This window comes from Callithrix jacchus, chromosome 8 (genome assembly GCF_049354715.1).
Source record: "Callithrix jacchus isolate 240 chromosome 8, calJac240_pri, whole genome shotgun sequence".
Classification (NCBI taxonomy): Eukaryota; Metazoa; Chordata; class Mammalia; order Primates; family Cebidae; genus Callithrix; species Callithrix jacchus.
The window spans coordinates 136,803,741-136,831,406 of NC_133509.1; the positions used below are offsets into that span (position 1 = coordinate 136,803,741).

Consider the following 27,666-nt stretch of genomic DNA (forward strand, 5'->3'; position numbering starts at 1 on the left):
GCTTTATAGTACATTTTGAGATCAGAGTGTGTGACTCTACAGGCCTCTTCTTTTTCAGGTTGTTTTGACTGTTGTAGTTATTTTACCTTTCCATATAAATTTTAAAATCGCTTGTTGTCTACAGAATATCCTCGGGGGTTTCGACTGCGCATGCAGCGCACAGGAAGGCAGGAGAGCACTGGCCTCCGAGCGGCAGGAGCTCCGCAGCCCGTGCACCCAGCACGTCTCCCCATTCTGGTCTTGTTGCTTTGCATTGTCAGCAAACAGGTGCTCTAAACATTTTCCTAGACTCATAAACTAGTATTTTGTTTTTTGGTTGTCATTGTAAATAGATCTATTGGTTTATCTTCCATTTGTAATTGTTTATTGTCTTTTTCTTGCAGTTCTGTCAGGTTTTGCTTCGTGTTATATATATATTCATATAAATTTTTAGTGTATGTCCTCTGGGCCAGTTAACTCTTTTACCGTAATAGATAGGACTGTATTCCTGGTAATGTTATTTGCTCCGAAATCTACTCTGGCTGATCTTAATCCAGCCATTCCAGCACTCTTCTGACTAGTGTTAGCTGGTATGTCTTTTTCTTTCCTTTTACTTTTGATCAATTCGTATCTTTTTACTTAAAGTGGCCGTAGGGTAGATTCCATGTTGTGGAGTCTCGCTTTTTTATTCAGTCAGACAAGTTCTGTCTTCCAGGGTGTTCAGACCACTCATTTTTAAGTGATTATTAACGTGCTTGGGTTCAATGTACCACCTTCCTGTTTCTTTTCTGTTTGTCCATCTGTTTCCTGTCTCCTCCCTCGTCTGCATCTTCTGGATCAGTTGAGTACTTTTTATGATTCCATTCTATCTCATTTGTTGGCTTTTTTATGATAACTCCATCTTGTTTGATGTTAATTGTTAGTCTTTTCTAGAATATACCTTTAACTTATCACAATCTACTTTCAGGTGATAACATACTATTTCATATAGAATGTAAGAAATTTACAATAGTATACTTATTTCTTCTCTCCCAGCCTTTCTGCTGTTGTCATACATTTTAGTGTGTTATAAACCCCACAATATATTATTATTTTTGTTGCAAATAAATTTAACTGATTTTTAAAAATCTTTGATATTTACCCAGATAGTTACAGCTTTCCCTTTCAGTGTTCATCATTCCATTGTGTAGCGTTAGAGATCCATCTCATAGCAATTTCCTTCTGCTTGAAAGACTGCGTTAATATTTCTTGTAGCACAGGTCTACTGATGATGGATTCTTTTCGCTTTTGTGTATCAGGTCTACTGATAATGAATTCTTTTAGCTTTTGTGTATCTGGAAAAGCCTTTCTTTTCTTTTGCCCTTTTTTTTTTTTTTGAGACAGGGTCTTGCTGTGTTGCCCAGGCTGGAGCGTAGTGACGCAGTCACGGCTTACTGCAGCCTTGACTTCCAGGCTCAAGCAGTCCTCCCACCTCACCCCCTGCCCCAACTCTGCCCCAGTAGCTGGGATGACAGGCATATGCCACCACACTCAGCTAGTTTTTTTACTTTTTTGCAGAGACAGGGTCTCACTAGGTTGCCTAAGCTGGTCTCAAACTCCTGGGCTCAGGCAGTCCTCCCGTCTTGGCCTCCCAGAGTACTGAGATTGCAGGCAGCCGCCATGCCGGGTCTTGCCTTCAGTTTTGAAGGATCTGCTTGCTGGTGTAGAATTCCATGTCGACCATTGTATCCTTGAAAAACTTTTGCTCGCCTGTTGTCTTGCTTGCATTGTTTCTGATGAGAAGTCTCCTGCCATTCTTTTCTTTGTTCCTTCGGACATAGTGCCCCCTTTCCCCCTCTGGACACTTTCAGAATTATTTCTTGTATTGCTGTTTTTAAGCCATTTGATTAAGATGGGCCTTGGCATGGTTTCCTTCACTTTTCCTGTGTTTAGAGTTTGTTTATTGTTTTCGTCAGTTTCAGAAACTATTCAGCCATTGACAATTGAAACATTTTTTCTGTCCCACGACCCCTCTTCTCTAGGGACCGCAGTCACATGGAATAGGCTCCTTAGAGTTGAGTCTGATGCTCTGTTTCTCTTAATTTTTTTTTCCTGTGTTTCCTTTGTTGTCTTCAAGTTCTTTAATCCTTTCTGCAGTGTCTATTCTGTTAATTCTTATTACAGTACATTTTTCATTTCACATATTATTTTGTTAAGTGGCCATGTTTACATAAGCAGGTAGAGATCGGTGGGTCCATATTGGTGTCGTCTCTAGTGGTTTGATTTGTGTCTTTGTAAAATAGCTTTCATGTCCACCTAACGTTTTGGACACAGAGTACTGTATTCATATCCTTCTCTGCTAATTCTAACATTTGTGTCCCTTCAGTTTAGTTCAGTTGATTGGATTTTCTTCTCATTATAAATCCTTTCCCTGCTTCTTTGCCTGTCCGGTAATTTTTAATTGATGTCTGACATTGTGAATGTTGCTTTGTTGAGTGCTGTATACTTACATAACTCTATTCCTGTTCTTGAGATTGTTTGGGGATGCAATTAAGTTACTTGGAAACAGTTAGATCCTTTCAATTCTTGCTTTTAAGATGTTTTAGGAACAGTTATACTAAAACCAGAGCTAATTATTCTCCACCACTGAGACCTTTCTGATTATGAAGCCAATGCTCCATGAATTATGAATTTTTCCAGTCTGGGTGGTGGGAAGAGACACTGTTCCCAGCCCTGAGCAGGTACTGGGTTCTCACTAATCCCTTCAGGTGGTTCTTTCCCCACCTCTGGTGGTTTTCTCATACAAATATGCTGGTGTGTGCTCTGCTGAATAGGTCAGGAGCCTCTGCAAATCGCTGTAGCTCTCCCTGTGCCACTCTCTCCTCTGTGGAACCCTGCCTTGCAAATTCTAACCCCCTTTGACTGCTGGGCCCCACCTGGGTTCTTTCTTCTTGTACTACAAACTAAAAATCTATCAAGGCAGGAGGCTGAGCAGTGTGGGGCACACCTCACTTATTCCCATCTCTCAGGGACCACTGTCCTTATCCTTCATTGCCTGAAATCCAGTGTTTCAATAACCATAATTTTATATATTTTTGCCCAGATTTTTGGTTATTTTAGGCAGTAGGGATAAACCCCGTCCTTGTTACTCCATCTTGTCTGGAGCATAAGTCTGCCTCATTTATAATAGATACTCAATAAACACTTAACTCCATCCACCCAGGGGATCTAGCGGTTGTTAGAAACATGAAAGACGGTTTGCATGACTTGTAATGTCATAATTTCATACATCATCTGGTGGCTGGGGGCGTGGCTGTGCATATGTGACTGGGAAGTGGTGAGGAGTTTAGCTCCGAAACTTCCCTTCTCCATTGATTTGTAACACATTGCATACAGAGTATGTTGTTCTGCTATTCTAAAGCATTAGTAAACTTTCTCATACCTTACTGCAAAAAGAAATCAGAATACATGATAAAGCAAATATATTAGAATGTTAATGGTAAAATCTAGATGATGGCTATTCACCACAAAATTCTTTCCATTTTATTGCACTGAAATTTTTCACAGTGAAAACATTGGGAATGCGTCATTCAGAATCTATGCAAAACTGTCTTTGGCCCAGAGTAAATAACTAAAAAGCACTTCCAAATCCAGTGTTCTCTCTAAATGACACGAATTGAATTGAATTCTAAGTATTATGAATGATTTCTTATCATGTATAAAGAAATTTTCTAACCTCAGAAATAAAAGTTTAAAACTCATGCATATAATTATAAATGATTCATTTTCATGCGTATCTGAAGTAAGGTGATACTGTTTAGTTATGAAATTGGAGAAAATTAAAATATTTATTATCTGAAAAGTTTAGACTAAATTTTCTTTAATTCTACAAAGGTTTATAAGTTTTTTTGGTTTTGGTTTTGGGTGTTTTTTTTTTTGGTTTTTTTTGAGGAGTCTTGCTCTGTCACCCAGGCTGGAGTGCAGTGGCATGATCTCAGCTCACTGCAACCTCCGCCTCCCAGGTTTAAGCGACTCTCCTGCCTTGGCCTCCGGAATAGCTGGGACTACAGACACATGCCACACACCTGGGTAATTTTGTATTTTTAGTAGAGACAGGGTTTCACCAGGCTGGTCTCAAACTCCTTACCTCAGGTGACCTGCCCACCTCGGTCTCCCAAAGTGCTGGGATTACAGGGGTGAGCCACCGCACCTGGCCTGTAAGTTTTCATTTCCATCTCTTTAACTGCTATTTAGGAACATATTTGAATAGATTATAAAAATAGCAAGTTATTCAAAGTAAGAATTTTAAATGTGATTCTGTTCTTGACTGTCACCTCGTGGCATCTATTAGGAGGTGAAATCGATTCTTTGAAAGCAGCTCTTGCTGTGGCGGAAGCGCAGGGTAGAGGACTGGGAAGAAGGCTCTGCTTTCCTCATCTAGAGTCCCTGCCAAGTACTCATTGTGCACTAGGGCCAGCAGGAAGACATTAAACCAAGGACCTCCCAGCCACCAAGTCCTGCTTGAGATAAATATTCCAAAGAAAATGTACAGCGTCATAGAAGAGCTTAAAATTAGGGGCCCAATTGGGACTGTAATCACTTTGCAGCTGAGACGTAAAGGTTTAATGAGACATTTTTCAGTTTTCAGGTAATTAATTGGTGTTACGGTTAATAAGGTGACTGACGCATGCTTTTCCCAGGATCCATTTACTCTCAGCAGGTGTTTGAGGACCTCCTAGGTGCCAGGCACAGTGGCAGGTGCTGGGATTGCTGGGCACTATGTTCTCTAGATGATGGCTGAGTTCTGCCATGCAAGCAGGTTCAGACTCACTTTACAAATGGGGAAAGGAGTGGTCTCTCCCTTTGAGACTGCTGCTGTGATTTTTACTCTTCTACCTAAATTTCAAATTCAGTTCATTGAGTCATCAGAAACTCCGTTGAAGATCGTATCTGCTTTCTACATTGCTCTGTGAAGTTCCGTCTTTGTAACATGCTGTCGTCCCGCATCACAGGTCCGTCCATGGGTTGGGGGTTCATCAGTGCCTTTTGTTAGAATTTTCTGCTATCTCCATCAAGGCCTTATAACCAGGTCATTCATTCCCAGGCACTTCATAGTGTTTCTGTCTGGGTGTATGGAGTCTTCCTCTCTGTTTCATTTTTTTAATGGCTTATTGTTAGTGGAGAGGTGGTTGCTGTTGGTTTTGTCTCTTTGGTGTTTGCATGTGCTAATCTAGTTGTGATGGTCTGTCTGTTGCCTCTGTTTTCCAGCTATATCACTTGCAAACAAATGACAATTTTGTATTTAAAAATATATCTATTGTGGAGGGGCTTACACCTTCTGCCCTTGCCAGAAATGTGTCTCTTAGCAATATGCCTCGTAGAACCTAGCAGTTCTGTCCCAGGAGGAAGTATTCTGCAGTAACTGATTTGGCCTTTGATGCGTTCACCTGTTAGAAGTCCTGTTGACATTGGATAAAACAGAATAAATAACAGAATAACCCTTGTGGTTTTGAACAGAGAACTGTAAATAACCAAACCTTTTTTTCCTGTTGCCTCTAAAATTAGACTATCAGTGGGGTTTTTTTTTAATGTGTCCCTTCATATCTTAAAATTTTATATGTTACACTGCTGCAGTTATGGCATAAATGTTTTATTATTCACCCACTGGTAATGAATGATAACAATATAGAAAGGCTGCACGATAGTGCTGAATTGTAAGAATTTCCCACAAAGTTGCTTCTCGGGCCATTTTAGTTTACATCTAATTCAGTAAATTTAGCAATTTGGAGAACATCGCAGGGCTGATTTAGGTACTGAAAGTGGAAGTGGCAGGGAGGTGGCAGAAGCAGGTGCTTCCTGATACTAGCCAGTCGGTCCTGGCCCAGAGGGGGCCATGTGAATCACGTGCAGACACATGTGTGCGCTCACATGCGTGCCTTCTTGTCCTGTGGAGGTCGGAGAAACAGTCCCGAACGTTCGGGAAGTACGTGCGTCATGGTTTTCCACTTAGTAAGTGCTTTTGCATGTGTTTTATGTGATCCTAACCGAAGCCCAGTGCAAAAAAGGATTTACCCATTGACCCTTTTTTCTTTTTCTTTTTCTTTTTTGTTTTTTTGAGATAGAGTCTCACTCTGTCACCCAGACTGGAATGCACTAGGGCAATCTCAGCTCACTGCCACCTCCACCTCCCAGGTTCAAGCCATTCTCCAGCCTCAGCCTCCCAAGTAGCTGGGAATACAGGTGTCTGCCGTGACAGCCGGCTAAGTTTTGTATTTTTAGAGGAGACAGGGTTTCCCCTTGTTGTCCAGGCCGTTCTTGAACTCCTGATCACAAGTGATCCGCCTGCCTTGGCCTCCCAAAGTGCTGGGATTACAGGTGTGAGCCATCGCACCCAGCCTTTACCCTTTCCAACAAAGGAGAAAATCGAGGCTCAGGCAGGCTGCTTGGTCTGAAATCCTTCTTCTAGGTGGGAAGAGGATGTAGAGAGACTGTTTCCATGAGGCTGCGCCGGCTTTCTTGGGCAGCATGATTCTCCATCCATGCCTCTGGGTGTGCGCTGGATCCATAGGTCTTACTGGAAAGATCGCAGTGAATCTGTGTGCTGCACTGAAGGCCCGGTACTCCGTAGACCTCAGAGCTGCATTGCTGTTCTCCACGTGATGTGGACGTCTTCTCTGTTTCCTCAGACCGGATGCATGTGTCCGGGTAGCGTGGCAGTGACATTTGCACACAGACATCCCCCGAGATTTCTGTACCTGAGCCTCCTGCCTCTGATTTTTCCCTGAAGCTTTTGTGCTAAGACATGTTGCTAAGTTAGAAACCCGAGAATAATTTGAGGTGTCACGCTGTTTGCCTTCTGTTCCTTTTCCCCCCCCAAATATTACTTTCTATTTAACCTTTTCTAGAGATGTGCACTAAATTAATGTAGTATAACGTGGTGAGAAAGGTGTGTAGAAGTTAGGCATGCAGGAGCTTTTCTTACACGTGAGAATGCCTTTGAGTCCATCAGCACTGGCCTGGAAAGAGCCTTCCTGGGCCTAGGTCAGCCATCAGTCAAGGGCGCTGCATCAGTCTGCTCAGGCTGCCCTAACAAAATACACAGACCTGGTGGCTTAAACCACAGAAGTGTATCTTCTCTCCATTCTGGAGGCTGGAAAGTCTAAGTTAGAGGTTCCAGCAGGATTTATTCCCTGCTGAGGGCCTCTTCTGGGCTTGCAGACAGCCACTGTGCCCTCCCATGGCCTTTGCTCTAAGCAAGTGCAGAGAAGGTGAGTACGAGCCTTCTACTGTCCCTTCTTACAAAGACACTGATTCCGGAGGGTCAGGGCCCCACCCTTAGGACTTCATTTACCCTTAATTATTTTCTTTGAGGCCCCATCTCCACATACAGCCATGCCAGGATTTAGGTCTTTAACATATGAATTTAAGGAAGGGGGAGCACAACCATTGAGTCCCTGGCAGATACTGACGAGAGGACGTGGTGTTCAGAGCAGGCCGTCTGAGTCACTTTGCAGGCTGTCAGCTCAGCATCAAGGATTCAGTGAGTTGCAGGTGTTTGAGGTGGGGCCTGGCTGCTGGGCTGTCACTGCACGGGAGAGCTTCCACTGCAAACCCTCATCACTAGCTTTTCTGCCACCAGTAGAAACCACCAGTTTCCTTAGGAATCTCAGCTGACTGGGTGCCTCAGTCAGGGCTGTCAGACAAACAGCAGGAGAGACAGAGATTGCGATCTCAGGGACTTAACCTTCTACGTGGATGAGTCCAGCAGGCGGGTCTGGACTCCCGGGACAAGCAGCGGGCAGGAGACTAGGCTGTGGGGGACTCTCCTCGGAGATGCCACAGTTTGGGTGTCACGAGCCTCTCAGTTGACTGGACGAGGCCCCCACCTTCTCAAGGGTGATCACTACTTAAAGTCCGTTGATTCTCGGAGTTAACCACATCTATAAAATGCCTCTACAGCCACACTCACAGCAGGGTTTGCACAGCTGGACACTGTGCCCAGCCAGGTTGACACGTCCGGCCAGCTGGCACAGTGGGGACATTCTACTTTTTTCAGCTCTCGCCTTTGACTATGGCTGGTGACATCACACTGTCCTGACCCTAAATACATCTTGGGAAAGTTGGGTAACTTTTTAGTCATCCCCGGTTACAGAAATCCCATCTAGGTTAAAGCTTTAAATTTCAGACCCTCTCCAAATGGCATCTAAGCCACACCCCAGGCATCCTGGCCAGCGTGGGACATGCCGTGGGACAGGTAGACGGCCCTGCCGTGGGAGAGGAGGGGAAGCAGGGTTGGCTCTGAGTCCCTCTTGTCTTCCCTCTTCTGGGGCTTTGAGCAGAACCCAGAGCAGAGGGGAAGGGCAGCTGCCTGTTCTTCTGCTTTGCTCCCTGTGGCCTCGGCCAGCGTGGTAGTCTCTTCCTCTGCTGCGTGTCTGTGACTCACGGGCAGCGGGCTTCTCCCAGAGAGGCAGCTGTTTCCTCTCCCCTGAGACCGACAGCCTCCTCTCTGGCTGCGCTGACCTCACTCTCCCTTGGCAGCTTCCTGGATGGCCCTGTAGCTCCTGCTCTGGCCTCTCTGTCCCTGATGGGCAGCCCTGGAAACCTCAGAGGCAGTGGCCCCGCTCTCCTTCCAGGCTCCATGGTTCCTCAGGGCCTGGTATCACAGGCTGTTCCCACAGTCTCCTGCCAGGCATAGTCCTGTTCACAGACCCCTCTGCCAGCCAGATTCCCTGCCCAGGCTCTGCCCGCCGCACATGGTGCTCTGCTCCTGTCGGCACCAGGCAGGGCCCAGAGCTCTAACTAACCAAAGACCCAAGTTCTCTCTCCCTTTCCTCAAGCTGACCCTGGTCTGTGGGTGACTGGGCCCTGACCCCAATCTTTTGGCTTTGAGAGAGCATAGAAAACCCCAGTTCACAAATGCCACACTCCCCGTAGGGGCTAAAGACTCAATTCAGACTTTCCTCTCTCTGCCCTTCATGGCCCTAGAAGATATGGAGAGCTTGGGCAGTGGCTGCTGATGACAGGACCAGTTCTGTTGCTTCTCCACATACCCTGGGAGACAGCAGCCACCCAAAGTGTGTGTGGCCTATCCTTGGTATTTGAGCTCTTCGAATCTCCTTGTTCACATCTGTGGGCTTTGGGGTCAGGGCACCAGGAGGGGCAGACTTATCCTGTGTCTGTACTGAGTGCCCTTGGGCCAGCAACTGAGGCAGGGCCATCTACCTGTCAACCACTGTTCTTTGGGGTTCCCTTGCAGTGCCCTGTACACACACCAGCGTCACAGAGGAGAGGACAATCCCTGGAGAGTAGAAATTGCCAGAAATCGGCCGGGCACGGTGGCTCATACCTATAATCCCAGCACTTTGAGAGGCTGAGGCGGATGGATCACGAGGTCAAGAGATCGAGACCATCCTGGTCAACATGGTGAAACCCCATCTCTACTAAAAATACAAAAACTTAGCTGGGCATGGTGGTGCGCGCCTGTAGTCCCAGCTACTCGGGAGGCTGAGGCAGGAGAATTGCTTGAACCCAGAAGGTGGAGGTTGCGGTGAGCCGAGATCATGCCATTGCACTCCAGCCTGGGTAACAAGAGTGAAACTCCATCTCAAAAAAAAAAAAAAAAAAGAAAGAAAGAAAGAACTTGCCAGAAGTCATACACCAGTGAGAGCCGGGTTAGCTCTCGGTTACGCTGCAGACTGTTTCCTTTGTACCTGTGTCTTAGGAACATTACTCATACTTTTACTGGAAGTTTTTTTTTTTTTTTAATTAGTTGTTTCTGGCTTTTCAGCCCCTTTTTTCGTCCCTGCATTTCTGCACTATCCTTGAAGGCCATTACAGTTGATCCTTAACGTTCACTCCCCTCTCAGATGACACAGAAAACAAGCATCTGATGCTCAGCACTTTTATAGCCGAGGACTTTCTGAAAAATGATATTAAGGTTTGGAGTTCAGTGTCAGTAACAGTAAAGAAAGGAAGAAATGGGCAAGTGTAGTGGCTCACGCCTGTAATTCCAACACTTTGGGAGTCCGGGGCCAGAGGATTGCGTAAGCCCAGGAGTTCGAAACTAGCCTGGGCAACATAGCAATTTCTTGTTTCTGCAAAAAGTAAATAAAATTAACAGAAAGTGGTAGGGTGCACTGGTAGTCCCAGCTACTTGGGAGGCTGAGGCAGGAAGATTGCTTGAGCCCAGGAGTTGGAGGCTGCAGTGAGCTGTGGTGGCCACTGCACTCCAGCCTGGACAACAGAGCAACTTCCTGTCTTTAAGAGGAAAAAAGAGGCCAGGCACAGTGGCTCACACCTGTAATCCCAGCACTCTGGGAGGCCAAGGTGGGCGCATCACGAGGTTAAGACATCAAGACCATCCTGGCCAACGTGGTGAAACCCGTCTCTACTAAAAATAAAAAAATTAGCCAGGCGTGGTGGCGTGCACCTGTAGTCTCAGCTACTCAGAAGACTGAAGCAGAAGAATTGCTTAAACCTGGGAGATGAAGGTTGCAGCGAGCCAAGATCCTGCCTGGTGACAGGGCAAGACTCCATCTCAAAAAGTGGCGGTAGGGGGTAACATTTAGAATTGCTTGATCTTTACAAGACTGGTTATCTAAAGCCAGCCAAGTTTGCCCTGGACTCGCTAGAAACATCTTCTCGTTGTTGTGAAGTCAGATTTTAATCTTTTGTGTCAAAAGTTTTGATTATGTTCTTTTGAGAGTGGTGGGACTGGGGCTTTTTGTGATCACCAGTAAGAGCCATGAACCAGAGCCCAGTTATATAACTGGCATGTAAGGTAACCAATCCTATTTAGACTTAGTACAAAAGATGGTGTGGTGGCTCACACCTGGAATCCCAGCACCTGGGGAGGCTGAGGAGCAGGGGATCACCTGAGGTCAGGAGTTTGAGACCAGCCTGACCAACATAGCAACTCCTGTCTCTACTAAAAATATAAAAATTAGGCAGGCATGATGGTGCACACCTGTAACTCAGGAGGCTGAGGCGGGAGAATCGCTTGAACCCGGGAGGCAAAGGTTGCAATGAGCCGAGTGCGCACTGCTCCACTCCAGCCTGGGCCACAGAGGGAGACGCTGTCTCAAGAATAAACAAACAGACTCGGTACAAAAGAAAAATAGGTTATAATTTATGACATGGAAACACTAATCTTTTCTATTTATGTCACTGATCTGTCAGTGTGTGTAATACAAGTCCAAACAGACTGAGAGGAATCTAGCAGCCCACGCTGGGACGCACAGCCAGGCTGCCCTCCAGCAGTCCTGTCTGCCCCTGAGCAGTCCTTTCGTAGAAATGATCCTAGCCACCCAGAAGTCATCCCGCCCTGACTGTTGCTTTCCTGGTCGTTGCTGACTGCAGCTTATCGGTGCCGTCGTCTCGGGTCCTCCCAGCGTGAGGCAGCACTTGCCGCTCGTGGGCATTTTCAGCTGTGACTCTGCTGGAGCCTTCGTCGTGTCATCCTTTTTGTACTCTCATTTTGACGCTGTCCTTGCTCTCGCACCCTCTGGATAGTGTCAGACCTCAGAAGCCATCACTGTGCCATCAGCCTTTGTTGGTGTTGCTCGTCATTTAAAGTTTGACGGTTAAGAGTGCAAATAACTTTGGTGGTCAGCTTTCGTGGTCACCTGCCCAAAGCAGTGTTTCCTGCTGCAGTTTTGATCCAGGCTGTCTTTGGGGACCCACACGGCTTCTGGATTTTGAGGATAAGGAGGAGCTAAGTTACCATGGGAAGCGGCTACCGTTAGGATGACTTAGGACGTTTTTCAGTGTTCTCTGTACGTGTTCTGAGTGCCCTGGTTGTGATTATGGAACGTGCGGGTTTCAGTTTGCAGTTAACATGTTCAGAACGTTGCCGCCTTCGTCGAACCCTACGGGAGCGGAATTTGACCCAGAGGAAGACGAGCCGACGTTAGAAGCAGCCTGGCCTCATCTACAGGTATTGGGCCCTGGGGTGACCAGAATCAGAGGGCACCAGTGATGTGTGGGAGTGGCCTGGGGTTCACAGAGCAGGCACACTGGTTCTGGCAGATGGACCTCTCCTCCTCAGTGGCATGGTCCTTGCAGACCCATACATACGAGGAAAGTATTTCAGCAGAATAGAGAAAAGTTAATGTGTGTGTGTGTGACCACTTTACACAGCCAGTGAAGCTGCGAAATTGTCAGTATGTTCTCAGTGAAAATGGCCACTTTGTTGATGGCTGTTGAATTCAGGCCCAGAGGTCTTAAGCCGACCATCTCCCAGTTTCTGGTATTCATATTTAATGTGTGCCTGCGGGGAACCCAGGTTCCTGTGCTGGTTACTGCCTTTCCCCAGGGTGTTTGTAAGGCAGAAGGGTGTTGGCAAGGAGGCACCAAGGCCAGCATGAGCAAAGCAGGAGCCAGGCATGCAGGTGGGAGGGCCATCCCTCCGTGACAGGCAGGCCACACTGTCCCACCCAGCACATCCCAGCTTCAGGTCACAGTTCAGAGTTTGCATCTTAGGGCGCTCTTACCTGGCAGCCCCAGAGTTCCTGTGCATTTGGTTGGCTCTGCGCCTCTGCACTGTGGGACACTCCTAGGCTACAGGCTGCAAATCTGCCCCCCGCAGAGTTGGGTTGGCCTGTTCTGTGGCATCTGTGCCCTGTAGTCTCTGAACAGTGTACTATAACACTCTGACATCAGCCATGGACGTTGTTTTGTTTAAATGCATTTAAGGATATAGTCTGTGTGTCTCACCAAATAAAATAATTGCCATCACCATTTATAATTAAATTAAGCTGTGTAATTTTGCATTGATTATGTAGATATGTGGCTTTAAGAGGCTAATATTTGCAGGCAAATAAAGATTCAACTGCTAGTATATGTTAATCTCCATTCAATACAGTCTCATGTTATTTGACTCATTGTTGTTTTTTTTCCTCCTAGCTTGTTTATGAATTTTTCTTAAGATTTTTAGAGTCTCCAGATTTCCAACCTAATATAGCGAAGAAATATATTGATCAGAAGTTTGTACTGCAGGTAAGGTGCAAATTAGCAGGCCCCGTCAAAGCCCTAACGGAGTGCTGACGCGCAGCCACTAAGTGTCTGTTCCTTCTCTAAGCTTTTAGAGCTCTTTGACAGTGAGGATCCTCGGGAGAGAGATTTTCTTAAAACCACCCTTCACAGAATCTACGGGAAGTTCCTAGGCTTGAGAGCTTACATCAGAAAACAGATAAATAATATATTTTATAGGTAAGTTGCGTGTGGGTGACATCGTCCTTGTGCGTTGCGTGTGGGTGACATTGTCCTTGTGTGTTGCATGTGGGTGGCGCTGTCCTTTTCCACTTCCCCACTCGATGCTCCCCACCCCGTCGTCGCCTCTGACAGGACCCAGCTTGTGTGGAGGGGTTTCTCCAAGCCTGTGTGTCACGTGCTGGTGGACCTTCTCATGCACTGTATGCGTGGGCCGGCTGGGCTATCCTCCCTGCCTTCCTCCGGAGCCACCAGGCTCCCCAGCGCCACACCCTGGGTCCCTCCATTGTTCCTGTTTCTACTGAAAGGTCTAGTTTCCCAGAAATGTGGATGAATTGGTTCCATCCGAACCAACTGTATTAGTGAAGGCTCTCTAGAAGGACAGGACTCAGATGAACACATGGAGGGGAGCTGATTAGGAGATTGGACTCACACGATCACAAGGTGAAGTCCCACAATAGGCCATCTGCAAGATAAGGAGCAAGGAAGCCAGTCCAAGTTCCAAAATCTCAAACGTAGGGAGGTCGACAGCGCCGCTTTCAGTCTGCGGCTGAAGGCCCAGGAGCCCCTGGCCAACCGCTGACGTAGGCCCAAGAGTCCAGAAGCGGAAGAACTTGGAGTCCAATGTTTGAGTGCAGGAAGCATCCAACATGGGATAAAGATGAGGCCGGAAGACTCAGCCAGGCTAGTCCTTCCACATCCCTCTGCCTGCTTTTTTCTAGCCATGCTGGCAGCTGATAGATGGTGCCCACCCAGGCCGAGGGTGGGTCTGCATCTCCCAGTCCACTGTCTCAAACGTTAGTCTCTTTTGGCAGCACCCTCACGGATACACCAGGAGCGATACTTTGCATCCTTCAATCAAGTTGACACTCTGTATCAACCCTCACGCCAGCTTTTCCCTTCCACCTGTGCATCACCTCGTTCTTCCCAGGGAGTCTCAGTGAGAGAGGGTGGGGCAGGAATGATGTCATTCGTCTGTAGAAAGCCTGAGATCTGTGCACCTTGGTTGAAGATTTGGAGATTCCCACTATGCATCAGGGGAGGGAAAGCCCCCTGGAGCAGCAGCTGGAGGAGGACAGCATCCAGTGGCAGGCCCACCTCCAGGCCCGCCCATTCCCCAGCCAACCTCTGCTCAGCTCCCAGGCTCCTTCCACATCAGGGCTCTGCAGCCAGTGTTTGAGCCACCCAGGATGTCTTTTTTCACCAGCCCTTCCCTTAGCCTCCCAGGCTTCCTGAAACATCCCTTCACTGGAGGCTCTGCCTGACTTGGCGGTGAGTCTGGTTTTCAACAAGGGCAGCCACGATGTCGGCTGATTTGTTGCATGCCCCACCCCAGTGCCAGCTTCACATCCCACCCTGCGGTGGCACCAAGTAAATGTCAATAGAGGAAACAGTTCCTGTTGTTTCTTATTTGTTCCTGGAAAGCTTACTAAATGAGAAGTTTCTTCTATAAATTGTAGCTTCTCGGGTCAGCTTGCCTCTAATGCACCTGACTCCAGGATGGTGAGAGATAGTAACATATCTTGGTGCTGATGGGGGCAGTAGGATGGCATCTCTCTGTGGGATCAGAGCATGAGCAAGTGCCACACAGCCTCGCTGCAGGGCCAGGGTGTGGACAGAGCACGGGCCATGTCCTGGAGAAGGGGCCGGGTATCAGCCACGGCAAACACAGGCCTCAGGGTCCTTTCTTAGTCACAGTGATCAAGCACGGGAAAGGTAAAGGGGTATCTGAGACAGATGGCAAATGAGACCCCCTGCTGAGACCTACAGCCCCGGCTCCCCCATCCTGTGCTGGTCTGCTGTGCAGCCTGTGTTGGGGGCACCCCATCCTGCCCCTCTGCAGTCATTGGGGTCTCATTCCCTCCCCGGTCTCCACACCTGATAGGGCATTTCGGCGTGAGAGCCTTTCATTTCATGTGTGGCTTTCCTTTGAACTCCTTCCAAGTTCCCCACATCTCATTTATAAAATGGAGCCCAGTGCTGGACATAGCCCAGACCTGACACATCAGCTGTAACCAGAGAATGATGTCATTTTCCTAAATGTTATGTTTCTATTTTATATTTCTTGGTATCATGATTTCTTTTTAAAAAGATCATTACTTGGCTGATGTACTTCTCTATGAAAACAATAATATACATTATTTAATTAACATAGAACAGGCACAATTTAAATTTCAGTCTTTTGACCCAAAATTAAAGCTCTACCTAATGATTTCTGTTTTCTTAACACTGGTTGGTTTTGTTCAGTTAGCAGAATCACAAATGTATTGAACATCTGCATGTAAGAAGTAGAAAACGTTTCATGCCTTCAAGAACCTGACGAAATACTGAAGTACAGTAGTATTCAAAAGTTATTACACATCGTTTAGTTCGGTTCTCACCAAAGGTTCGGTGCTAGAGTATGGCACTTGCATGCACTGAGTCACCTCCTCTGTAATTGTCCTGGTATATCCAATCAAAAGCAAGCATGCTAGGTAGATTCCACAGTTGGTTTGGGTCCTCATTGTCAGTACCACTACCTCCTCATTTCATGCGAGAAAAAAAGAAGAAAGATCTTGAGAGATGTATTCAGCTCACCCAAGTTTTTTTCTTTTCTCTTTTTTTAAGGCAGGGTCTCACTCTGTCCCCCAGGCTGGAGTACAGTGACGCTATCATAGCTCACTGCAGCCTCAGACTCCTGGGCTGAAGGGATTCTTCCACCTCAGCTTCCCAAGTAGCTGGGACTACAGATGTGAACACATCTGGCTAATTTCTTACATTTTTGTAAAGATGGGGATCTCACTGTGTTGCCGAGGCTGATCTCGAACTCCTGGCCTCAAGTGATCCTCCTGCCTCAACCGCTCAAAGTACTGGGATTACAGGTGTGAGCCACATACCCAGCCAGCTCATCTAAGTTCAATATAGTACAGCTATGTCTTGTAAGAAAAAGACATTTTGAACATATTTGGTTCAGTTTCACTGAAGATATAAATACAAGATTGCTATTTATTTCTCTAGTTTCTCATTCTCATCAGCTTAAGGGTGAGTTAAACGGTGCTGTCTATTACCCATGATGCCTGCTGGCACACGGTGGGACCTGGAGGCTGGGTGGGGAAGGCAGTGTGCAGTTCCTTCTCTTGTTGCTTAACAAGAGCATGGCCCATGCTTCGCCCTCATTCTGGCCCTGCAGTGAGGCTGTGCAGCACCTGCTCATGCTCTTATCTCACAGAGAGATGCTGTCATACTGTCCCCATCATCGCCAGGATGTATCACTACCTCACGCCATCCTGGAGTCAGGAGCCACTCCCAGCTCGCTGGCTTCCATCAGCCATGGTCCATCATCCCTCCTGATGCTGTCACCTGCACTGGGCTCATCCAGACGGTTCTGCTCCGTGGCGTGTGCTGGGGCTGGAGTGTTCACAGGGGCTGCTGAGCAGGTCCCCACTCCCCTTCTGTGCTGTGCTGGAGCTCCTCCAGGTTATGGGAGTTCCTACAGCCACGGCCCCATCCAAGAGGGGAGAGGCAGGAACCCCAGTGCTAAGGGTTTGGCTTGGAACCAGCGCAGAGTGACATCTGCCCTTTGTATTGGTCAAAGCAGAGCGCAAGGACAGCCCAGCTTCAGAGGAAGGAGAAATAGAGTCCACCTCTTCCCGCAAGGCCAGAACACATCATACAAGCAGGAAAGGCATTGAGGAATTCATTCTGGAGACTTCTGCAGCCAGCAGGTGCCAGCTCAGTGTCTGGGGTTCTGATTCCCTTTCTGCTGAGTGAGAAACGTTCTCGCCGGCTCCCAGGGTTCTCTGTTTCCCTCCCATTGTCACTGTCTGTCTTCCACAGGACAGGGAAGAAGGAGAGGAGCTGTCCTTATTTTCTCTTTCTTCTACCTACTTCAAAGCAGGTGTAAGAAATTACAAATCAAGAATTTATCAGTAAGAATGTAGTCATGTTGATTTAGGGAAACAAAATGGCTTACAGCTACAGGCCACCGTTGTAAATGTTAAAGCTGATGGAGCTAGATCAGAGGGGTTCAGAGGTCTTTGTCTCTGAGGGCCCAGAGCACAGCTCTACAAGGTGCTTGCTAGAGGGGGAGTAAACAAGCCCCATGGCAGCACCGTCTGCACAGGGAGCCTGCAGGGTGAGTTTCGTAAATTAAAGCGCCTCTCAGTGTAGACACACATGGACTTCTGCTTGGTCGCAGCTTCCAAGCCTCAGGTAGGTGCAGGCTCAGGGACACCGAGTGAGAGTACTTTCTGGTCCCGGCACCACTGTCGTTCCTGTCACCCATGGCTCCAGGCTCTGCCCCAGTAACGTCCCTGCCTCACTCTCAGGCTGTGGCCACACGCATCGTAGTGCTAATATGTCTGGCTGCCAAAGGTTCTGCGTCCTGGCACCTGCAAAAACAGATCTTGGTTTTTTGTTTTTTTGTTTTGAGACAGGGTCTCACTCTGTTGCCCAGGCTGGAGTGCAGTGGCACCATCTCAGCTCATTGTAGCCTCCACTTTCCGGGTTCAAGTGATCCTCCCACCTCAGCCTCCCAAGTGTGTGGGGCTCCAGGCATGCACCACCACGCCACAGCTGATTTTTATATTTTTTCTTTTTCTTTTTTTTTTTTGTTCATTTTTGTAATTTTTTTGTTTAATTTTTATATTTTTAGTAGAGATGGAGTTTTGCCATGTTGGCCAGGCTGGTTTCGAACTCCTGACCTCAGGTGATCCACCTGCCTTGGCCTCCCAAAGTGCTGGGATTATGGGTGTGAGCCACTGTGCCCAGCCAGATTTTGTTTTTTGTAAGCTGGCCTTCCAGCCTCTCCACGCATCTTGCCCACCTCACTCCATGTCACCGATCTTTGTTCCAGCCAAAGGAGTTCTCCCTCTCCACAGTGCCATTAAAAAAGAAAAACAAAAAAAAGTCTGTTAAGGCCAGGCACGGTGGCTCACACCTATAATCCCAGCACTTTGGGAGGCCAAGGTGGGCGGATCACTTGAGGTTGGGAGTTCGAGACCAGCTTGACCAACATGGAGAAACCCGTCTCTACTAAAAATACAAAATTAGCCAGTCATGGTAGCAGATGCCTGTAATCCCAGCTACTCGGTAAGCTAAGGCAGGAGAATCACTTGAACCCAGGAGACGGAGGTTGCAGTGAGCCGAGATTGCGCCATTACACTCCAGCCTGGGCAACAAGAGTGAAACTCCATCTCAAAAAAAAAAAAAAAAAAATCTGCCTTGAAATCCTCCTTCAGGACGCATTTCAAGCACCAGCCTCTCGGTGAATTCTGATCATTTGGAAATAGATACGTTAAGACTCACTCTTCAAAAATATTTCACATCTGTGGATGTTTGGCCTCTTTAAAGTCATACTACTTCATTTGTTTCAAACAAAGTGAGTGAAATTTCAAAATTGAATTTTTTAATCTGCTCAAACTTACTTTTGGCTTCGAGCTGACTCTAAACAAATGGTTTTCATCTGCTGGGCGGGGATCTGTCAGAGCCTCTCGCCTCCTGCAGGATAGTCCTCGTGGTTTGCTCTAGACCAACCCCAGGTGCGTGAGGCTTCTTTGTTTCTGGGGGACCCCTTTGTGGGGACACTTTCCCGTTTCCTAACATGTCACTGTTCCCTTTCCTTGTCCCTGGTTTATTCAGCAGATGTGTTTTCGTCATCAAACAGATGCCAGACTTGCTCCTAGCCCTGGGAACATAGTCATGAGAAGTCCTGGGCCCTGTCCTCACAGTGGCCCCATCTGGAGGGAGACAGGCTGACACAGACGGTGGGGTGCATTTCTTGGGGGTCCACTAGAAGCAGGCGCAGTGGACAGAGACGTCTCAGAGGAAGGGAGCTGGGTCTGTCGCAGATGGGTGCTTCAGAAAGATCACACCTGAGGCAGTACAGAGAGTGTGTGTGGGTGTAAGTGGGGAGCTAGGCAGGTAGACCACGAGGTGTTCAGGAATCACTTCTGCCCTTTGCAGGAACTGCGCTAAATACTGTGGGCTTTACAGCTAAGTACGAGGTCGACTTATGTTGAAATATGGCAAAAATGTAAGGTGGGTCAATGAACAAGTAAAGGATGGATGAAGAGGTGTGTATGTGGCCAAGCAGGTGGCGCACACTGCTCACGGTCGAATCCGGGCAGTGGAAATGGCTGTTCACTGTAGAACTCCTTCAGTTTTCCTAGATGCTCGAAACCTTTCAAAATAAAATATTGAGGAAAATGTGTGTGCAAGACTGAGCTCTCTGCCCTCAAGGCATGTACACCTCCAGGCCTCGAGGAGTTTCCCTGATTCCTGAAGGGCTTGCTCACCATGAGCCGCGTTTGCACAAACAGACGCGCTTCTTGTTGCCTGGCTCCGAGGCTCCTCCTACAGTGTTGTTTTCTTATTCAGGTTGGCTCAGTGTCTTAATTCTAATCGGAAAATTGGTTTTTTCTAGGTTTATTTATGAAACAGAGCATCATAATGGCATAGCAGAATTACTGGAAATATTGGGAAGGTAAGCCTCTGTTGTGTTACAGGTAGCAAATAGCGGTAGATGGAATTTACACCGAGTGACCCATTTCATTGAGTTCAGCTGCCTCTTTAAAGCAAGGCAATTTAAACCACTCTAAGAATATTTAAATAAAATTTCACTTAAAGAAGGCATCAGTGAGTTTAGATGAGAACATACCAGATGACAGATCCCTCCCGTTTTTATGGTTCTGTACGTAGATTCTACTTCATAGACCTCAGTATCATTACTATGGAAACACAATTCCAGTTATTTCCTCAAGAGCAATGTTAAAAATAGTTACATAAGAAGGTTTATATTAGAAGCTTGGAAGAAGAATAGATTGTACATTAGGGATACTGTGTCAATGCTAATATTTTCAATTACTTTCTTTTTTTTATATGTATACTTATAAAATAATTAACATTTCAAAACTTTCATCATCTTTATCCAAGTGAAGTTTTTACTCGCTTTTTTTTTTTTTTGAGACAGACTCTTGCTCTTTCGCCCAGGCTCAAGTACAGTGGTGCAGTCTCGGCTCCCTGCAGTCTACACTTCCCGGGTTTAAACGATTCTCCTGCCTCAGCCTCCTGAATAGCTGGGACAATTTTTGTATTTTTGGTGGAAATGGGGTTTCCCCATGTTGGCCAGGCTGTTCTCGAACTCCTGGCCTCAAGTGATCTGTCCACCTCACCTCCAAAAGTGCTAGGATTACAGGCATGAGCCACCATGCCTGGCCATTTTTTTTTTTAATTGATAACCTGTAGATTTTATATTAGACCTTCTAACCCACTTTTTCCCAGAGTTCCTCAGGGTTCCATGGCTAGTAAGGGTGGGAGTGCTTTTTCCTGCCCCTTTTTAGGGATGTAGTGTAGATGGGCAGGTCAGGTTTCTCTGGAGCCTGCGGTGAAGAAGCCCAGCACACTGGGTAGACTGATGACTCCCTGCTGCTCCTGAGCACAAGATTCTCTTCTCATGGTGCATCAGGTCCTGCCCATTAGTTCTGAGAAAAGCTACTCTTGTCATTTTAGATGTGATTTAAAAGAACGTCCTCATTGAGAATTCTACTTTGATTAGTTTAGACAAACTTGGGGGGGTTTCTCTCTCAGTGCAGTGCGGTGAGTGGTGAAGAGGACGCCCCTAGCAGGTTGTGAGACCATGGGCAGGTACTTCTGTAAGATGGGAGGAATCCTTGCATTTGCCTCCTAGATTGTTGCAGGGACGGGAGTGCTGTGTCATGTGTGTTCCACAGCCCGACACGCCATGTGCATGGGGCTCCTGTGCAGCTCCCGACGAGCGGCTTGATTGGTTTTCTTCTTCCAGACAAGAGGTTGAGCCTGCAGGTGACCCTGTGAATGATCACGCCCTCCTTGATGGGCCGCTCCAGGCTCACCCTTCCCGCATTGCCTGCCATGCCGAGCAGAGAAGACCAAGTTAGAGATGTCACTTCTGTAGCTCAGTGACAGTCATGTGCATTTACCTAATTATAAAACCGAGACAATAAACTAGTTGTTTGAGACAAAAACTTTGCTTTGGAGGCTCTAGGTAGGACCCCCTTTCCTTGCACAAGGAGCAGCTTTCTAACTGATTTTTTTTTAATTGAGATGGAGTCTCCTCCGTTGCCCAGGGTGGAGTGCAGTGGCATGATCTCAGCTTACTGCAACCGATCCTCTCACCTCAGCCTCCCAAATAGCTGGGACTGCAGGCGTGTGCCACCACGCCCAGCTGATTTTATGTTTTTGATAGAAACCAGGTTTCACCATGTTGGCCAGGCTGGTCTTGAACTCCTAACCTCAGATGATCCACCTGCCTCAGCTGCCCAAAATGCTGGGATTACAGGTGTGAGCCACCACTCCCAGCCCTAACTCATTTTTAACCAACACTCATTCAGCACCTACTGGGTTTCTGTTACCAATATTAAAATAACGACCCTGAATTACTCTAGGCAGCAAGAATTCCTGAAAATGGATAAGGCTGAGGCAAGGTGCTGGGCTTGGGGGTCCCATGTGAACTGTCCCGTCTTCCTGGCCTGTTTAGGGAGGAAGATTTTGCCACCAGGAGCTTCTGCTGTTCTGGGTAACACCTGGAAACCCAGAATTTTTAAATTATCATGTAGTTATAGAGATAAAAATAACTCTGCTTCCTCAAAGGCATTTAATATTTTTAAACTTTTGCTGGTATCCTCTTTTTTCTGATACACACACATACACACACACATATATGTATGTATATATATAGGAGGAATCATCATATTTCCCTCCTAGGCTATTGCAGGGACTGGAGCACTCTGTGACGTATTCCACAGACCCCTGGATAGGATCCCACTATACTGCCCAGGCTAGAGAACAGTGGCTATTCACAGGTGCGATTATGGCACACTACAGCCTCGAACTCCTGGCTCAGATGTTCCTCCGGCCTCCGCCTCCCAAGTTAGCTGGGGCACAAGTGCCTGGTAACATGCTTGGCTCTGTATATTTTGCCTGCTGGGTTTTGATGCTGAAAACAAAAATTGAAAGAAAAACAGCAAGATACTTGTTTAAAAATCTGGAATTTGTAAATGTTCAAACTGAATAAATGTTCTTTTTACAGTATAATTAATGGATTTGCCTTACCACTAAAAGAAGAGCACAAGATATTCTTACTGAAGGTGTTACTACCTTTGCACAAAGTGAAATCTCTGAGTGTCTACCATCCCCAGGTAAGGGGCAGGGGAGGCTCCGGGAACACAGCTGTTGGCATTTGAGCAGAACTGGACACAAGGTAGTGAATCCAGCCTTACCCGAGAGTGCTTTCTTCTTCATATGGCACTACTGACGTTGGTGACGACCTTCTGGTGACAATTGAAAGAATAAAGGGGTAAAGAAAAATTCATTTTAAGAAATTCAGAAAAACCTCTGTAATACAGAACTTTTAAATTAGTTTTAAGCATAGAGAAAGGGGTAACTCTCTGGAAGGAGTCCAGGAAAACTTCTGAGAGGAGTTTTCCGTAGTATAATCGAAACCTTAAATAGAAAAGCCTATTTAGGTCCGTGGCCAATGAATGGCCTATGAGAGTGTTTTTTAAAAAAATAAAAGCTGCCTCTAATCCCAGCACTTTGGGAGGTCGAGGCAGATAGATCACCTGAGGTTGGGAGTTCGAGACCAGCATGACCAATATGGAGAAACCCCGCCTCTGCTAAAAATACAAACTAGCTGGCATGCTGGCACATGCCTGTGATCCCAGCTACTCTGGAGGCTGAGGCAGGAGAATCGGTTGAACCCGGGAGGCGGAGGTTGCAGTGAGTCAAGATCGCGACATTGCACTCCACCTTGGGTAAAAAGCAAAACTCCATCTCAAAAAAAAAATAAAACTGTGGCTGTTTAAAACTATAGCAGTGTAAGTACAGCTGTGCCGGAAAATTGGCAGGAAGGGGTTAATGGGCCGCATTCACCTGGATTTGGTTTTCTTTCACCCTTTGGCTGCAGTCAGTGTCTTCGTTCACTTTCAGCTGTCACTGGGCCAGGCACTGAGCAGTCACACCCCAGCACAGGGCTAGGAGGGCACAAGACTCCTTTCTGCCACACCCCACTTTGAGAGCTTGTGGTAGGGGCTAAATGACAAAAAGTACTTTTTTTTTTTTTTTGAGATGGAGTCTCGCTCTGTAGCCCAGGCTGGAGTGCAGTGGCACCATCTCAGCTCACTGCAACCTCCGCCTCCTGGCTCCCGGTTCAAGCAATTCTCCTACCCCAGCCTCCCTAGTAGCTGGGATTATAGGCACGAGCCACCATGTTCAGCTAATTTTTGTATTTTTTAGTAGAGACAGGGTTTTACCATGTTGGGCAGTAGTCTGGTCTTGAACTCCTGCCCTCATGATCCGCCCGCCTCAGCCTACCAGTGTGCTGGGATTACAGGCATGAGCCACCGTGCCCAGCCAAAAAGTACATTCTTTAATTGATTCTTCCTAGTAAATATTTATTTTCCCTGACTGCTCTTAACTGGTAATATCTTTGCATCCAGTCAGATTATTATATTTATTGTTGCACAAAAGAAATTAATAGTTCAGAGATTTGAGATGGAACCAGATTGTAATTTGTTTTCCCTGCTGATAGATTACTTGTGGATTATAATCTCAAGGACCACAAGAAAATCCCCATCATACTGGATTGACTTAGTGATAGTTACACTAGAAAGACTGTTTTCTGATTTATTTTTCTTATTTTTATGTTTCACCTTTCTGATCTATCACCAATTAATGGGGAAAGATTTATCTGTTGGTCATTGCTCCCGGGGTCCTTCCCTGAAAGTCCCACTCAGAGCTTCCTGTGGGGCCTGTCGGGCGGTTGGGGTGGCACACCCTGGGGGCAACATCAGAATTAAACAGCGGCTTTGTCTGTACTGTGGGTCCTTGTCTTGCAGTAGGAAGGTGTTTAATGAAGATTCTAGAAGAAGCACAGCAGCATTTCTATGTTGAAATGTTCATGCTCTTTCTCCTTTTACTTCTTAGCTGGCCTACTGCGTGGTGCAGTTTTTAGAGAAGGACAGCACCCTCACAGAACCAGTAAGTGCCGCCGCTAGCTCGGATCGTGAGATGCGTGTATTTCACCAAATGTAGATATTGCAACACCTGCTTCACCAAATTGCCATTCAGACTTTTTCATCTTAAATTGCAATACTAATAAACAGGTTGATTTCATTCAGGGGTTACAGGTTTTCAAAGTAAAAGAACTTTAATTGTAGGTTCCTGTATTGCAGTGGTTATTTTATGCAATGAGATTGCCGCCTCGCCCCTCATTGCTCGTCGCTCTTAAATGTAAAGCACGTGGGCGGTCGCAGCCACTGAACGTTAGTGTGCAGTTCCGCAGTTTCACGTCTGCTTGCTTTGACAACACATCAAACTGATTATGGCCAGAGGGATTATAGTTAGGGTTTGAAATTCTTGTTGTAAGGAAGAGGTTTTACCATCTTGAAAATACTTTCCAGGTTACACTGTAACTGTTTTATGATCATTGAATCACAAGTCAACATTAGATGACTGCTTTTCAGTGCGTAGATTTGTCATTTTTTTTTCAGCCTCCATAATTATGTGAGAGGATTTGTAATTTTCTTAACATTCTATGTTTATTAAAAATAAAGAGGCTACCAGTCTGGGTGCAGTGGCTCACGCCTATAATCCCAGCACTTTGCGAGACCAAGGCAGGTGGATCACCTGAGATCGGGAGTTCAAGAGCAGCCTGACCAACACGGAGAAACCCTGTCTCTACTACAAATACAGAATTAGCTGGACGTGGTGGCGCAGGCCTGTAATCCCAGCTACTCGGGAGGCTGAGGCAGGAGAATCACTTGAACCTGGGAGGCAGAGGTTGCGGTGAGCCAAGATTGCACCATTGCACTACAGCCTGGGCAACAAGAGTGAATCTCCGTCTCAAAGAAGTAAATAAATAAAAATTAAAAATAAAAAGGCTATCCTAGCCATCGTTAACAAAGCCAGACATGTCAGGTGCCAGTTTAAACATTTAAATATATTTTTTGAAGCAACTGTATTGGGATATAATTCACATACCGTACAATTCACCCATTTAAATAGTACAATTCAAAGATTTTTGGTATGTTACATTTTGAATTTTTTTTAATTGTGATAAAATACATATAAAATGTGTGATTTTAACCGTGTTAATGTACAGTTCACCAGCGTTAATTACCTTCATGACGTGCACCCATCACACTATTTCCAAAGCTTTCTCATCATCCCAAACAGAAATTCTGCCCATTAAACAGCAACTCCCCACTCCCCCTCGCTCTGGCCCCTGCTAACCTCCAGGCCTCCCTAACCTGTAGTCTGCTTTACCTCTGAATTTGACTGCTCCAGGTGATCTAAAACGCTCGTCCGTTTGCAGCGGGCTTGTTTCACGCAGCGTCATGTCTTCCAGGGTTCTTCCTCGTGCTGTGTCAGAGCTTCACTCATCACGGCTGAGCGCTGGTCTACTGTGTGGATACAGCACATTGTGTTCATCCGCCGTTTTTTCAGTGTACCCTTGGGTTGTTCCCACTTTTTAGCTATTGCGTATAATGTGGCTATTTGTATACTGGTGCACAAGTATTTGTTATAGATCCTGTTTTCAATTCCTTGGATATATATCCAGAAGTGGAATTGCTGAATCACATGGTAATTGCATGTTTAGCTGTTGGACGAACCAGCATGCTGTGTTCCACAGCGACTGCCCTGTTTACATTCCCCGCAGCGGTGCACAAAGGCTCCCGTTTCCCGCACCCTTACAGTGCTTGCTGCTCCTGCTGCTGCTGTTGTTTACTTTTTATTTTTTGACATGAAGCCTCACTCTATCGCCCAGGCTGGAGTGCAATGACACCATCTTGGCTCACCGCAACCTCCACCTCCTGGGTTCAAGCGATTCCCCTACCTCAGCCTCCTGAGTAGCTGGAGTGACAGGTGTCCGCCACCACTGCTGGCTAATTTTTGTATTTTTAGTAGAGACAGTTTCACCATGTTGGCCAGGCTGGTCTCAAACTCCTGACCTCAGGTGATCTACCTGCCTCAGCCTCCCTCACGCTAGGATTTACAGGTGTGAGCCACCACGCCCAACCTGTTGGCTTCATTATAGCCATCCTAGTGGGTGGATGCAGTATCTTGTGTGGTTTTGATTTGCAGTTCACTAATGACTAAGAATGTTGAGCATCTTGTCAGTGCTTACTGACCAAAATTTGTTTATCTTCTTGACCAGGTGTGGTGGCTCACGCCTGTAGTCCCAACACTTGGGAGGCTGAGATGGGAGAATCGCTTGAGCCCAAGTGTTGGAGAGCAGCCTGGGCAACATGGCAAATCCCCATCTTCTCAAAAAATACAAAAATTAGCCAGGCATGATGGTGTGTGCCTGGGCAACAGAGTAAAACCCTGTCTCAAAACATATATATATACATATATATATATATCTTCTTTGCAGGCATGTCCATTTAAATCCATTGCCCATTTTTTAAATTGGGTTTTTTTTTTTTTTTTTTTTTTTTTTTTTTTGAGTGTCAAGGAATGTTAGGAGCCAATTCAAATGTTTGAATGCTCTTTTAAAAGTCACAGTTAAGACTAGAAAATGTAGGTCTTGTCACTCCTGGGCCCTTTCTGTCTTTCACAGTTCTCTTGTGACATTGTAATTTTTATAGTGAAATTACATGAGAAATTCTTAACATTGAATTTCTGAGTTAAGCTGGCTTGTGTCTCTGCTTTCTTGAAGCTTTTAAATTCTATGTATAGTTTCCCTCCGTTTCACCCACAAAATTCAAGAAGAGCTCTTGTCCTGCGGCTGCAGAGGCAGCAGGGGCTACAGAGCTGTGAGCTGGGCCCACCCTGCCCTGCCAGGCCCTAGTGGAGCGACGCGTCCCTGCACGCTCCCCTTCCAGCCCTCAGAAGCCTCTGCCTGAGATTTAGGGGAGTTCCCAAGGAAATGTACCAAATCTCATCACACTTCAGCATCAAGCACAGTCAAGGTTTAGGGTGAGGAGGTGTTCTTTTTATTCTCCTTAACTGACTGAAGACATGTCTAGGTAAGAAAAAGAAAAATGAGATGGTGTTAATAAAACTGATTAGGGATTTTTTTTTTTTTTTGAGATGGAGTTTCGCTCTTGTTACCCAGGCTGGAGTGCAATGGCGCGATCTCGGCTCACCACAACCTCCGCCTCCTGGGTTCAGGCAATTCTCCTGCCTCAGCCTCCTGAGTAGCTGGGATTACAGGCACGCGCCACCATGCCCAGCTAATTTTTTGTATTTTTAGCAGAGACGGGGTTTCACCATGTTGACCAGGATGGTCTCAATCTCTTGACCTCGTGATCCACCCGCCTCGGCCTCCCAAAGTGCTGGGATTACAGGCTGAGCCACCGCTCCCGGCTGGGATTTTTTTTTAACTGTGTTTTTTACAGCGGTTACATGCCTTAACTCCTCTTCTGCCTGTATTTAAGGTCTTCTCCAAACCGAAGCGTGAGAGGTTGGTTTTTGTTGTTGTTTTTGGGGTCTTTTTGTTTTTTTGAGACAGGATCTCACTCCGTCACCCAGGCTAGA

At 46.5% G+C, this 27,666-nt stretch overlaps 1 protein-coding gene across 14 annotated transcripts in view; it reads left to right on the forward strand.

The window, feature by feature from the left end:
* PPP2R5C (protein phosphatase 2 regulatory subunit B'gamma) overlaps positions 1 to 27,666 on the forward strand; it is a 170,837-nt gene that overhangs the window by 113,841 nt on the left and 29,330 nt on the right. For all 14 annotated transcript variants that reach the window (XM_078335776.1, XM_078335773.1, XM_078335777.1 and 11 more), the window contains 6 exons: positions 11,783 to 11,893; positions 12,862 to 12,954; positions 13,037 to 13,167; positions 19,571 to 19,630; positions 22,214 to 22,322; positions 24,109 to 24,162. In XM_078335776.1, the coding sequence (XP_078191902.1) occupies positions 11,783 to 11,893; positions 12,862 to 12,954; positions 13,037 to 13,167; positions 19,571 to 19,630; positions 22,214 to 22,322; positions 24,109 to 24,162 (558 nt within the window). The remainder of the gene's footprint in view (positions 1 to 11,782; positions 11,894 to 12,861; positions 12,955 to 13,036; positions 13,168 to 19,570; positions 19,631 to 22,213; positions 22,323 to 24,108; positions 24,163 to 27,666) is intronic.